The 14,605-nt window shown below is 38.1% G+C and overlaps 1 protein-coding gene across 1 annotated transcript; it reads right to left on the bottom strand.

Annotated features, from left to right (window-relative positions):
- Window positions 1-9,932: 9,932 nt before the first annotated feature.
- Window positions 9,933-12,296, bottom strand: hoxb5a (homeobox B5a). Its single transcript, XM_070864570.1, has 2 exons — window positions 11,637-12,296; window positions 9,933-10,895 (listed from the first exon to the last, which is right to left on the bottom strand). Exons 1-2 carry the CDS (start codon window positions 12,178-12,180, stop codon window positions 10,645-10,647), a joined length of 795 nt encoding a protein of 264 aa, XP_070720671.1. The 5' UTR covers window positions 12,181-12,296; the 3' UTR covers window positions 9,933-10,644.
- Between the last annotated feature and the right edge of the window lie 2,309 nt (window positions 12,297-14,605).

Below are 14,605 nucleotides of genomic sequence, written 5' to 3'. Positions count from 1 at the left end.
CAGAGTCTTTTCAAATGTGTCTTTTCATAAAAGATAAACCCGCTGCTTTGTTTGACTCGCTGTAATAAAAATGTCGACATTTCGGAAGTTTGGAAGATGAATATATTTACTGTCCCCTATCTGCTCTGCATTTCAAAGGAATCTCGCTATAGATTGCTATCCTAACAGAGGATGCAAACAGCAGCGAGATGGGGGAGGCCTTTTACCCCTCCTGTTTGTTGCCTGCCACAGGGGAAATGAAACGCAGGCCTCAACCTTACTGTAGTGAAGAACTCACTTACTGCCTATGATAGTGCCCTAAACAAGTAAACATGCAAATAATGTCAACATACTAAGCATTAAAAAAACTAGCTGCATTGGCATAAATATCAACATCCTTCATATCTTTAGAAACACGGTGACAATTAAATGATTGCAATTAATTTAGAATTACCCGTGTTTAAACCACATATTCTGATCATTTATTTTGCAAGGTTCAATTGTGATATTCTGTCTTAAACACACTCATACACACATCTCTCTCCACATCGCCCCCACCCACTCGGTCCTAGATATATATGTTGGGGTTAGTTCAAGGCTAAAATGTCACCAAGTTAAGCCTACGTCCTAACAAATTTCCGATTGCGCTAAATCACATACATACCCTCACACACACAACAAAAAAAAACCCTTTGTGTTTCTTCCTCTACTTTCTCAAATTATACATTACAGGACGCGTCGGTTTGGGCTTTGCAAAAAAAAATCGTAAAGAGAGCTCCAAAATACCAACTTCAACATAAACATATTCGTTCTCCTTTGTTTGTTCTTGCACTGATAACATCTAGTTAGAGCAACGCTTTCCAGCAGCCCTCTTATTTTTTTCCCCCATTCCAAATGCCTAGCAGCTTTTTAAGAAGTGGCCGAGCAGCGGCCTGGTGAACATTTTGTTTTCTCCCTTCAGTTTTCGTATTAATCTCATACACTGACAGTCTTTGTTAAACGCCAAGGCAGGCGTGCCGTGCGTCCGAGTACATTTTAATATTTGTTAGACGCTTTGACCTGAGTTTCACCCCGCTCTTGGACTCTCCCCCTCTCCAAGTTCTATAGTATGGATAGGTCTCTCAGTCATATTGAATTTTGCTCAGGTCATTACGTTTGAGAAAAATAGCAAGGCAGGAGTTTACCCAAAACAGCATTAAGGCCCTGGAAATTCTCTCAAGCATAGCATGTTCTGTGATTCCATTAGCATCCAATATTTATTATAGAAGTCACAATTCTAGCATTCTATAGGCAGTTACGTACGCAGATTCCAATTTGAATAACAAAAGTAATTAATAGATCTGTTTTCTCGTGCATGCTTAGGTTGCATTAATATAAAATGTTCTCAGTTTTGCCAGTTGCATATTTCATATATTACTACATTGAATTAGTCAAAGAATAACATCAAGAGATAAGGCGTATAAAAAAAGTCCCAGCACATTTCACATTTTATATGTGTGTGTATGTGCGTGTAACAGAGAATTAATTTAATTTCTTGAAAACGATTGTTTTAACACGTCAGAGAATTTTCTAATTAAAACTAACGAGTATGGCCCCTCACTCGACACAACCCCCTCCAGGCAAATGTCAGCAAATTTCTCGATGAACTTATATTCAAAGATGCTCAAATTGTATTTCATTTCCCCCTCCATTTTCTCCTGATGTACTTTATATCTATTAACAAATTAGTGAAACCGTGTCGGTAAGGTGTTAAAATAAATAAAAAGAGGGCTCAAATATTTTCCAATTCCACCATATTATTTAATATATATAAAGTAGAAATTTCAATTTCATGTGAAGGGTATGGTGAATGTTGTTTTGAGTGAATGTTTCAGTGAAGGTTGGCGAAATGGCGTGTGTATCTACATCTATTGAACCCATTGTTGTTAGCTCAATGTTTTCGGTGTAATTTATTGTTTAAATCATATGTTTTGTTGGTCATTGCGCATAATAACACATTCATCGATGGCATTAAATGACAAAAACATGCTGCTGTTTACTCTATGTTACAGAAACTGCACTGGCTTAAAATAGTGAATTTAAGGCTTTAAAATAAGCAAGTATCAGAAGAGACGTTTATATAAAACACAGAAAACTTATGAACACTCAATTTCGTGAAAGAAAGTAAAAGAATGTAAATATGATTTCAGGTGAATATGAATTTTTCATCAATCCAGAATATAGGTAATGCGGTTTGCCACCGGATTTTAACCGACACAAAGCATTTCATATACAGAAAGAATAATTGTGTTCCTTTTATATTAGAGGGGGATGGGGAGTAAATATATAATCCCTACATTAAAACAGTTACTACACTTCAAAAGTATTTAATTGGTTGTAAAAGCGCTCTGGGACGTCCTGAGGCCGTGAAAGGTGCTATAGAAAGGCAAGTTCTTTATTTCTATAATGCAAACATAAGTTATGTAAGACATGCACATAAGCTAATCATTTCAAAATTCCCTTAAAATCGATTAGTTTTAATGTTATCCATGTAATTGAAATGCATAACTGTGGCCTTTGTAAAAATAAAAAAAATGTATGCAGCATGCATAGTGATTTCATGCTTATATTTTCAGAAAATGCATTTGTTTCAATGTGGACGCCATACAAATTAATAAGAAAAGTGAGTTCAAGAATAGGCAGCGCCGAGTTTCCCCCTCATTGTGCATAAATGTGTGTTTGGAAATACTTTTAGAAGTTTGCTACACAAATTGTTCATTCAAACGTTCAAAATTTAAGAGGCTGTATATTTAATTGAACAGATTTATTGCAGAATAACTATAGTGTAAACAGATTTAAAACGTGTTCGCTGCGCAGAACGACGACAAACACATTGCCTCGCAGATTTAAATAGCTTACTTTAAATAGCTTACTTTGTTTAAATGATCGGACTTGGGCCCAAGGCTTGAGGAATTTTTATGCAATTTAAAAAAAAATGGTACATTGGCGTGATATAGGAAGCAGAAACATGATAAGTAAAGGAGACATCGAGTTAATTTTACATTTGATTTGAGACCTATGGGGAGAAGCGAGATCAAGCTTATTCATTTTAACTTTTATAAAATTTGATCAAAATTCCGTGAATCTTCATGGATGGGCGCAAAGAGATTAACTTTATCCTGGGAGTCTCTAAGCGGGTAACTAGGAGGGGAGGGGGGGGGGGGGGGAATCCCCTTAGAGCAAATACAGGGATAAGTGAAAGAACTCAGCCGTTTCTCTGTTAGAGAATATTCAATATAATTCTCGGCTCTCGCCTTCCGCCCTTTAGTGACTTACTTTGCCTTTTGCGATACTTTAAAACCCAGCATTTACTCAATCAATTGGAAAACTCTGTCGCTACCTTAATTTGACTCCCTGGCTCTATCTTTCCCCATTGATAACCTATACATACCAAGACGATATATGTTAGAAAACATCGCGAATGTGCATCTGTCCCTATTTTATGTGTCATTTTCACATTCAGTTGTATAATTTATACTTGACCCAACTGATCGTGTGTCCTCTTGTTCTGATATAACAACACACATTTACTATTCATCCCTTTCCGTCACGACACCAATTTTACATAAAGTGCTTCTATTTCCATTCAACTTGACTCGCAAATGTTTGTAAAAGGAAAGCTGATTACATCTGTCGGGGATTATTTGCCTCGTCCATTTGTGTTTTCAAAGTCTCTTATAACCTATACCATAAACCCTTCCGCCGTGGGTCTGGTGATTTCTATTTATTGTGCAGTGTGTCCTATAAAAGGGAACAATTAATCCTCCCTGTTTTTGCACAGATCGCGGTCAGGATAGTTAGCTGCCCCTACTCCAACCTCTCTCTGTTTGTCTGTCTCTCCCCTCCCTCCCTCCTCTTACTTTACACACTCTGCAGATTGCAGTCTACTGCTGAGCTCAACCTCCACTTCCACATCTTACCTCGGTATCATTTTCTCATCTGTGCCGATAGCCAAGATCATCCCTTTTACCATTGACATCGAACTGGGTCTATCTGAGCAGACAACACCAAGTCACGCACGACGTAAACTTTTGACCCTCCACTTTTTGACCCCTTAGCTATAATGCTGTACTAACAAGCCCCCATGAACAGATTCAACATCACAATCCTCAGACAGTATTGCTGTACAGTTTTGCGTTTTTCCCCCACGTGGCTCGATTTTATTTTAAACTTAGAGTTACTTCACTTAATACATTCTAATTTACCAATCGAAAGATTTTATTGAGACACTGGAATTTCATGAAAGTTGGCTTTCAACTCTCCAAGAATGTTTTTATTTCTTGCCGGCACTGTTTGAATGAATTTATATCATTATTCGCCAGGAAACAAACACAAACTGAAAGGGTGAGTTTTGAAGAGATAAATGACTACAGCACTTAGAAACTGCTGATAGTGCATAAGTAGAACATTTTGGGGAGATATCAAACAGACTCCTCCGACTCTCTTCTGCCAGATTAACTGCAATGGAAAGGCTGGTAAGCGTTGTGACAGAAAGGAGACGCATAATGACTATGAACTTGGTGTGAAGCGGGCTCTGGTGGCGGGTCTGACACGTTACATGTGTAAAATAGCTCCCCAGATCCTGTTCATATTTGTTTCAAATTCTGCTTTTAAGTCCGATTTTTATCGCGGCAAAAATTCACAAGTTACTGGTAGCAAAAGTTTTTCGAAAGCAGTGTCAGTTTGTGTGTGTGTGCCGTGCGTTCCGTGAGACGTTGGACTCGGGCACCCAGCGTGTCTTGTTTAATAAAAAGCGGAGTATATTTAATATAAAGGAGCAGGTCATCAGGACAATCCCTCAAGAGATGGAGCATTAACAAGGCTTTCAGATTATCTTTGTCATCAGATTGTGTAATATTTCGGAAGCTTAAATGTAAGCCAAAATTAAATTAAACTAAATTCAATTCAAATCAATTAAGTTTCGAGTCTTGGACTGCACATGACGGAGAACACATAGTATACGCAATAGTTCTGGCTATTTGTGCTACTTTTTCGAACTAAACGAGTAAGATTTCGTGTTGTGAACTGTCTCGATCAACTGCACTGCAAATTTCAGACATCAACCTATCTGTTTTGTATAATAGTGAGGGTTAACGGCCTGTATGCCATAAAAATACCCGAGCCTTTTCCAGAGTAGCAGAATTATTATGTAGCTTGATACCAATTATATTGTGGTTTATAGTTTTTTCTTTCATTTTTCAATTTATTAAGTGAAGGAGATGTATCGAAAATAACAGTGCTCTGTAATTTAAGATCTCACCTTCTGCCCGTGTTGCATTTAATTAGGACCATGATATGTATGCTGGTCTCGCTTAGGTCGCGCGTTCTGGAACAGGGTGCCGGTTTGTGGCTAGCAGTGATCCCAGTTACTGACGGTTGAAACCGCGGGGAAGAGTTAATGATAACGTGTGGGATCTGAATGCTTTTATCTGTGTGTCTCCAACTAGATGTTTAATACGGCGATATAATCATCTGACACCTTTATGACTCCGTCGCGCGTTTGTGTGCCTGCCTTTTGTTCGCTTTTCCCTTACATTACAACATTAACCCACTCCTCAATTCTTCCAGTGCCCAGAAACAAGCGCCAGATGCATCCCACTTTTTTTTTAAATCCCTAAACAAAGAGAATGTATCACCTTTAGACTGTGCAGTTAACTTGATAGGGATAGTTATCGATCCTCTGGAACAGATAATTCGCTTGTGATAGTATCAGGAGCAAATACATCTGTGTTAGAAGGGGCAAGAAGCGACACCACTTTCGCTGCAACCAAATTATTAATGTTATAGTTAACTATCGATTCACGGTATAAACGCTTGTGTCTGCGTCGATTTGCAGAGAGGAAGGGAGGCCTGATAACCTTAAATAGATTGGGAATGGCTTGAATGGTTGTTTGTGTTTTATAATTAATTATGAAATATTTGCAAGGCCTTTCCATCCTAACAGAGTTGGAACCCAAATCTTCTATAATAGGGAAAATTCCAACCTATTTGGTGTTTTTAACATTCCTTTTCTTACACCTAGCTTTCTTGGCCAGGATTGCTATATTTTACTTATATACCAATATCTATAAAGAGCCCGCAGATTCTTGTCTCTTTTTGTAATTATTTATGCTCTATCAATTTCTTTCTCACACTAATCATAAACTATTACACTAATGTATTTCCTGAGCATCCTGCCTTTAAATCAGATTGAAAAAGCTAAGTGAAGGGCCAAGTATAGGACACCATCAAGGCTGAAAAGAATAGAAGTTGGTTGGTGGCGTATGAAGCGGATCTGAAATTGACAGATTATCTTGCTTCTGAAGAATACAATAAAAAATACAAATAAAGTTTTTAGCCCAAACTCAAAACCTTGAGCCATTTTCGCCATAATGCTCTAAATCCACGTGTAAAATAGGTATTTAGAACTTCTGAAACGAATTGCATTAATTGTTGCCTTTTCCCATTTAACTGCAGAACATTGGAGGACAAGTGTTCAGTTATATCGTGCACTGGGAATAACATGAGACATGAAACGCAAAACTACAATGTACTTCCTCCGTCAGGGATGTGTTTTCCTGTTTACCCACTGGATTTCCTGAGCTATCAGCGCGGAGAAGCAATACAAAAAGATGACAGAAACATTTCGAAATTCTAAGAAGGAGGGAAAAAACTTTTGACTGCTAACATTGATTTAAAAAACTCCCGCCCCCCTCAAACTGCAGACCGGAAACGGCGAGAATTAAAAAACTTGACAGACGGATTCGAGGACTATGCCACAACACTGATTATCACAGGGTGAGAAACTTGACATTTACTGATGAGAAATGTCAAAGTATAATTTTCCTCTTATGTATCTACATTTCTCCTTAGACTGCTTTGTGACTGCACAAGTAATCTTTACAATGAACCTCAAAATGTGCAGACAATCGCCAGAGTAGCGTGACGGAAAGTCTAGTACAGTAAGGGCGATAATGCTTCTAATTTTACTCTTGATAAAAGCACACGCTGACTGCATCCATGCACTGTAACACACAGTAAGTGCGGTATATAAATAAAATACTAACTATATTATAGAACGCTAATCTTTGTCCTTGTTTGGGGTAATTCTTTATTGTAGGATCAAAGGATATCCGTTTGTATTAAGGATCTCCTCAGCCTAACAAATTGATATAGCACCTATTCCCCTGTCTCTCACTTAAACTTCAAGCCCCAAAGGAAAAATTTTCGTATAAAAGTCTGTGCAACTTTCAATTAGTCGTACTTAAGAGTCACATTTCAAAACGATGACATTTATAGAGACCAAAAGTCTATAATTCAAAACTGACAGCAATAAGAGTTAAAGGCTGCAATTTTAAAAAAGTAATTTGGTTTCGCATCTGAATCGAGAACTGTTGCAGAAAGTATGGTGTACTTCATATTTTGAAATTATTTTGCTAGTTAATCATATACTTAGTTTACAATTGGATATGGGTGGACAAATGCACCCCTATTCTCTTTCAGACATGTATTCTAATGCAGCTTAACATTGATGCTGTTCCCCTGCACACCTTGAGCTCACAAGATTAGGCCATAGTCAGAAAACCCAGCCTAACTCAAATATACTGATCGAGCGTCGAAAACAAGAGTGGAAGATGGTGAAGGCGGGGCAGTATTGGGGGTGGGGGGTGGGTAGTTTGGTCACAAAATATTATTAAGCGTCATTTTGAGATTAGGCTCCACAGTAATATGGGTGCTTTTAAATTAGAGTCCTAATTTTTTCATATAATCTTTGCAAAAAGCTTACGACATAGATACAAGCATATATTTGGACGTGCCTTCTTTTAAACATTAAAAATACTGGCGAACAATTTGACTCTTAGTTTAACGAGAAATATAATTATCATTCCTTCTGCATTCAGTTAGAAGGAGAGTTAACATTTGGAACACTGCAAGTTGTTTTAAAAATAATAAAAATATGTCCTTGACTGCACACCGCCTTCCTCAAAAGGCCGATTTCCTCTTTAAACAATATATGTAAACAGGCTATATAAGATTACATTAACCCACATGGGACGGCATTGAACTGCCAGTATTTCAGCACAAAGATTATTCCAGGAAATAAGAAAAAACCGTTGTTCATATTTTGAAAATAAAATGAAGTTAAGGCAGTAACGAAAAAACTGCATCGAGGGTGAGCCATGTCTTCTATCCGGATTATTAACTGGAGTAAACTTTGCATTGGATTAACAACTCGAACAGCGATCATGTTTGAGCAAAACCTCCTTCCCCACAGTTAAATAGTTCGAATTCATATTTAAAGGACAGGCGCTGTATTCTTTGCTTGGTAACACAGCTTAACAAATCTAAAGCAAAACACAAAGTAAATTATTGTCATTGTGTTGTAGACAGGTAACAAACGAATTCTCACCCAGGAAATGAATTAGCAGAACGCAAGACCAGAGATTACCAGAAAGTACAGCCCCGGAAATACTTCCAAACGCACCAGATCCGATATATATCTATATACTCCATTCCAGTTCAATGTCACACCAATAAAACATTAGAAACATTTACATCTACTGAACTAAAATAACCAGTCGCTCAGAAGAAGGCCCATTAATCCCGTCCATCATATATTAGGTTTCTTTACGGGTTGGGCCCACTGCACTGGTTAAAGCGGAGCCCAACATATTTACAAAAGTTACAATCTCCGCAATACTGCCACATTTTTTAAAGATTTTTTTTTTCGCTTTGAAAGCTTTTCTGGGCCCGGCTGACAGAAGCAGTGAGCGCTGTGGTTTATAGTTCAACGCAACTTACTTTCAGCTATATAGTTCCATGTGATTTTTAACTGCAGTCGTTAAAGATTTTGCACCCGACAGGCCTGGTAAAGTAGACCTACTCGATTCCTCTGGAAGGCTAGTCACATTATCCGCTTCCAGACTGCAAAGCCAGCCAGATAAAGTTCAGCGTCACTAACATTATACAGAATGTGAAATATATTGTACCTTGTCAACTCCCCACAACCATAAAACTAACTTTAACGACCCCACGTGACTTTTGAGAGCCAGTAGGGGTATCTGCCTGCGGTATGGGCGATTTTTACGATCTAACTTTGAGATAAATACCCAATTCATTTGACATCCCAATGTCATACCGACTTCTTGTAAATGTAGTTTGTTATATTCACAAGGGGAGCAGGATAGAGCTAACATTTGCTGTGTGACTTATCAGCTACAGATAAGCACGTGGACGTTCTGTTGGTAAGTTGAGTTTAAACTAAACTAAGGTTTACCTGTTGCACACAAATGAAGCCAGATTTACAAAAAAAAAGGAGCGCGTGCAGTTTGTTCTATCGACAAACTTCTAAACAGTGCATCTTGTTGCTGTACAACTCTCTGGGGGCTTGGCGTAGAACTCAAGACTGAGCACCTTTTTTTAATCGAATATACTCAACAAGGGCGAATAGAAATCTGTCCTGTGGGAGTGTTTAAGCAGAGGATGCCGAATTCAGTTAGATCCAGAAATTCCAAAATCGAAGAAGTCAAATCTCACAAATGCCGCCGTCAAAGACCAAGAGAGGAACACACAGCGGCGCACACAAAACAGTATCAGTTGAGATAACCTTTAGGATTTTAGATGAAATGTTAACTATTGAACCAGGTAAAGTAACGTTCTCATAATATTTTATAGAATTAACTTACAAAATATAAAACGATGAGCAATCTTGAATGCTCATGAACAAATATTCATTATGAGCGCTGTTCGTGTGCCTTTAGAAACTGCAAGTTGAGGTATCACAAAACATATAGCAATATTCAAATGCAATACGCCTGATCATATTTATTGTACTAGATACTAACAATAGGTATTCCCCAGATACAGTATTGCACAGAGTGCTAAGATGTCAGCTTATACACAGTCGACATATTACACCACAGAGATCAGGGATGGTTATGAGAAACTTTGACTTTATTTCGAATTAAGCTACAAACAGATACAAAAAGCTTGTTGGCAACATACTGTAGGAGTGAGACATAGTTGTCTTTGACTGCCACAGAAAATGTGCCATTCATCACTCTGCCCATTACAGACTAGCTATAGGCAACATTATAAACTTTTTTGTATTATTTACAACCATTATAACTCACTCAATAATCGTGTACAGTCATCGCCGATTTTAGAATCTATCCACACGTATTAACAATGATTAGAATCCTACATGGAATTTCGACATACCGACATGGCCTCAAATCACGGACAGCATTAAGGACAGAAACTTACAAGAAGGTGTATATATTGTTGAAAGGTGATAGTGCAACAGCAAAGAGTTTAGCTTTTTTATCAGCGTGTGGGAGGGAAGGAAGACCAAATTGTACAACTTGTGTCCATTATAAATAAGTTATACCATTTACAATCCACAGAAAAAAACATGCTACTTTTCTCAGAAAGCACCAACAGTTCACTGACACAGACACATGTAAGACAGCAATAAGCATTTAACAGCGAAAGGACAACACAACAGCATAAAAAGAGAGAAAACAATATTAGCAGTACCACAGAAAAGTTTAGGTCGTCTTTAATATTTAACAACACGCGGGGAATAGAAGGTGCCTGGCTGTACAGTACTGGTGCACGGTGTCTGTTATTTATACATGTTGGGTGTTAGGGTTGGAAGGCGCCGGCTCCGGCCGTCATGTTCATGCTTTTCAGCTTGTTGTCCTTTTTCCATTTCATTCGCCGGTTCTGGAACCAAATCTTGATCTGCCGTTCCGAGAGGCACAGAGCATGGGCAATCTCTATCCTCCGCCGCCGGGTTAGATATCTGTTGAAGTGGAACTCTTTTTCCAACTCCAGCGTCTGAAAACGAGTATAAGCAGTCCTGGCTCTTTTCCCGTCCGGTCCACCCATACCATCTGTTAATAAATACAGGCAGGTTTTTTTTTATCCATGCTGAATTATCTATCTATCCCCTTTAAAAAAAAAACCATTTTTTAAAAATCAGAATTTTAGACATTGAAAGTTGCAGTATTCCCTTCCCCGGGGCCTCTCCGGACATGGACATCAAAATGAAAATACATTGTCCCCAATCTGAATTGCTATTAATTATCATTTTCCTTTTCATTGTCTGACTATGTAACCTGTGTCTTGACGGCTGTGCTTCTAATTATCTGCGCGCAAACACACACACACACAGACCAGATACACACAGTCACACACAGACGTACACACACACATACCTTTTTTAAAAAATTGCCTGAAATTGCAACCAGATCCATGGATAATGGGTCACAGCAAAGCTGACTGTCCAGGGTAACTGCTCAGTGCTCTTTGTTATTATGCTGATCGTGCAGTACAAGTAGTAGCTTTCTATACACTGGCATATAATATTTACAATTTATCCGCATTAAATACGATTATTTTAATATTTGCTGAATTTTGTTGGTCGACTTGCGCATTATTTTTTTCATGCACGTTGTAAAATTGTGGTTGACAGATTTAAATTAAATTTGCAGAAAATGTTTAGCTAAGTTTCTGTCGAGCAATAAAACGCAAATTGTTCACGTTTTGTGTCAGCCAGGTTGCACAATAGGACGCTATGAATTACCTGACCACAGAGCAATATTTAGAGTGATAAACAGAAATTGAAAGTGTACCATGGCCAATGTGCAGTTTTCTCATCCAAGGAAATATCTGTGGCTGCTGCTCTGGTGTCGTTGCCTGTGTTGATTCTTGCTGTGCCCTGGGATGGTTGTTGTTGTTGTTGTTGTTGGCGGGAGTGCCCTCTTCGGTATCGGAGGATGCTCCGGCCTCGTCCATTTCTGTAAAATTACTTGCTGAACTAGAGGAGGTAGTCGGGTCGGAGGGGGAACCCTTGGCTCCGTGACTGTCCTTGCCGGAACAAGGAAGGGGTTCTGGAGATGAGAGGGTGCAGCTCGCTGCTTGCCTGAACCTGGTTTCTGTAGCTGGAGGATAGCTTCTGGAGTTTTCTGTATTAACCACTCCAAAGTGGTTAGATGAGGCTGAACGGGTGATGCTAAGGTCCATACCATTGTAGTTGTAGCCGTAAGTGCCTGAATGCATGGTGCCTGAGTCCCTGTATGGTCCGTTCTCGGAGCTGCTCGTCCCATAATTAAGTAACTGATAATCCGGGCCATTTTGATAGCGACCGGAGAATGAGTTTACAAAGTAAGAGCTCATTTGGGTTTTTTAGGGTTGATTTGTGGTTGTTAGTCGTTATAACCCAGTCCTGCACGATTTATGATATATTAATGAATTATAGAAATGACTGTACTTCGTTCGCTTCTGTATGCGGCCAAATATGGGGGGTGCGAGTCGGAATCACGTGCTTTTGTTGACCAGTCGTAAATTCTCACTGATGACCTCAAGGGGTAATTCATGCTCTATGGTTACAAATAATGACGATCTGAGAATCGTTACGCCATGTGAATGCAAGGCTCCAAATGGTGGCCAGGTTTGCAGAGTGCGCCACCTACTGGGCTCCGCCTAAATTACACGAATTAAAGTCATTGCTTATATATTAACATTGGTATTATTACATTATTGATAATAACACAACAGAAAGTTACATTTTAAATTTACCTACCTCAAAATCAATAAATCCCAATATTGTATTACATTTTGTTACCTTTTTTATTTAACCTTTGACAATGCATTTGTCTAAAAGCGCTATAAAAAAATCAAAAATGCTAAGCATAAAACGGCAATTCAATTATTTTGCAATTGAATTGGAAATCACGTTTTATAGCTGTACTTGGAGTGGAGCAATTTATTTCGTTTTTTGACCAGATACATTTAAAAACAATTAACTTGCCATCCTTGACTAGTCAGTTAAATGTACGCGTTCATTGACTTACTCTTGGTGCTGTCGATGTGAGCGTTATTATTTGCTACATGTTATAGTTCCAGTGTGTTTGCGAGATTCGAAGTTCGTTCTGAAATTTGGTAATGTGTGTGAATAAAATATGCTATCTATTAAAAAAAAACTTTGTTCTTAAAATTGCAAAGATGCTTTCAAGACAAGGGGCAGACTGAATCTTAGAAAGTATTAATTTACACCTTGGGTGCACTCCTTTATGTTGCATGGACTATGCGCATTTATTTTCATTATTCTGTTTTATGGAGTTAACTTAAGAAAATACACGTTTCAACTACTTTGTACCAACTCTACCATTCGGAGTTAATCTGCTTTATTAAAATTACCATGTAATTATTCTGACTTAAATGCTAAATGAATAATATTAATTGACATTCCGGAGAGACGAATCCTCTCCTCTGGTAGTTTGTATACACATAACCTCAGCATCGTTATACGATCTTTTACCGGATCGGCACAAGCCCTTCAGTACAACTCACTTCCTAGAGGGTTCGCTGAATAATTAGCAGAGCGATTTCAGCATTTTGTGGCAAAATGTTATTTTATTGTGTGGGGAAGGATTTAAGTACGAGTATTCACTAGACTGAATCTGTTGGATTTTTTTGCGGGCATGCAGAGTTATGATTACAGGATGTTTGTGCCCAAACCCCTTCTTTAAAAATACGCCTTAATAAGACGGTGTCATAAATGGGTCGTGTCTTTGACAAGGCGGCTACCGTGCAACAGTGAATACAATAATTGAAACTAAGAGAGGCAATTGTTAAAAGCCGCAATATCCTTCGCTTTCTCTCTGCAATAAACAATCTGGTTGTGCATACCTATCCACCGGCCAAGTAATGTTTGTGTAATCCAGTTTGATTTTTAGAAGCTTCCGTAAGTTGATTACTGGAATGAAATTTAAATAAGTTTTGTAGGTAAATCATAGAGATAAATCAATTACGAGAAATTCAATGAGGATTGTCAACTTCTGTTTTGTGATAGATTGCAACCTAGTCTTGGATAAGCAATGAGTAGCGATATTGAAAATGCTGGTTTTTATACCATCTCTCCCTCTCAGGGCATCAATGGCTTTTATGCACGTTGTGATTCTCGAATTGAAAAATAGACAGCATTGATTTTTTTTTAGAAAAACTTTTAATTTCATTCCAGATACGGATGCTTCAGTTTTAAAAAAAATTCATTACACACGCTACAAACACAATCACGTTCATTTAACCAAAAACACAAATAAAAAAATAGCCTCTTACTCAATTCTTAAAACATTTTGCTTTTAATTTCCTCGCTCGGTTACGAAAACAATCCAAAATACAATATTTAGACCTCATTGTGTATTTTGCACACGCACGCACACACATTTCCACACACCCACGCATACATACATAAAATAAATTGTGTTCACAGTGCACAAAAAAACATACACCTTAATTAACTAGAGAGCTGAGTACAACGTCAAAGAAAATTCACAATATTGCAGCAGCTCAACTGAGATACAGAATTCATGGAATACTCCTAGTGTTTTTTAAACTATTGACACCAATGTGAAACAATGCCTGCCTGGCTAGACCAAAGGAATGCATAACTTGACAATAAATCTTACAACACATACAGAAATATACAATTCCACTGGTGCGCAACAGCAAACACAATGTAAACTTTTAATATTCATTATTCATTTTTAAATAAAGAACTGCATAGCGTTCCTCTCTCTCATTCTGTTTCTTGTGATTT

The sequence above is a fragment of the Pristiophorus japonicus genome, chromosome 21 (assembly GCF_044704955.1).
Source record: "Pristiophorus japonicus isolate sPriJap1 chromosome 21, sPriJap1.hap1, whole genome shotgun sequence".
In the NCBI taxonomy this organism is placed as follows: domain Eukaryota; kingdom Metazoa; phylum Chordata; class Chondrichthyes; family Pristiophoridae; genus Pristiophorus; species Pristiophorus japonicus.
Note: the sequence above shows the minus strand (reverse complement) of the source record. Positions and strands in the feature narration are given on the sequence as shown.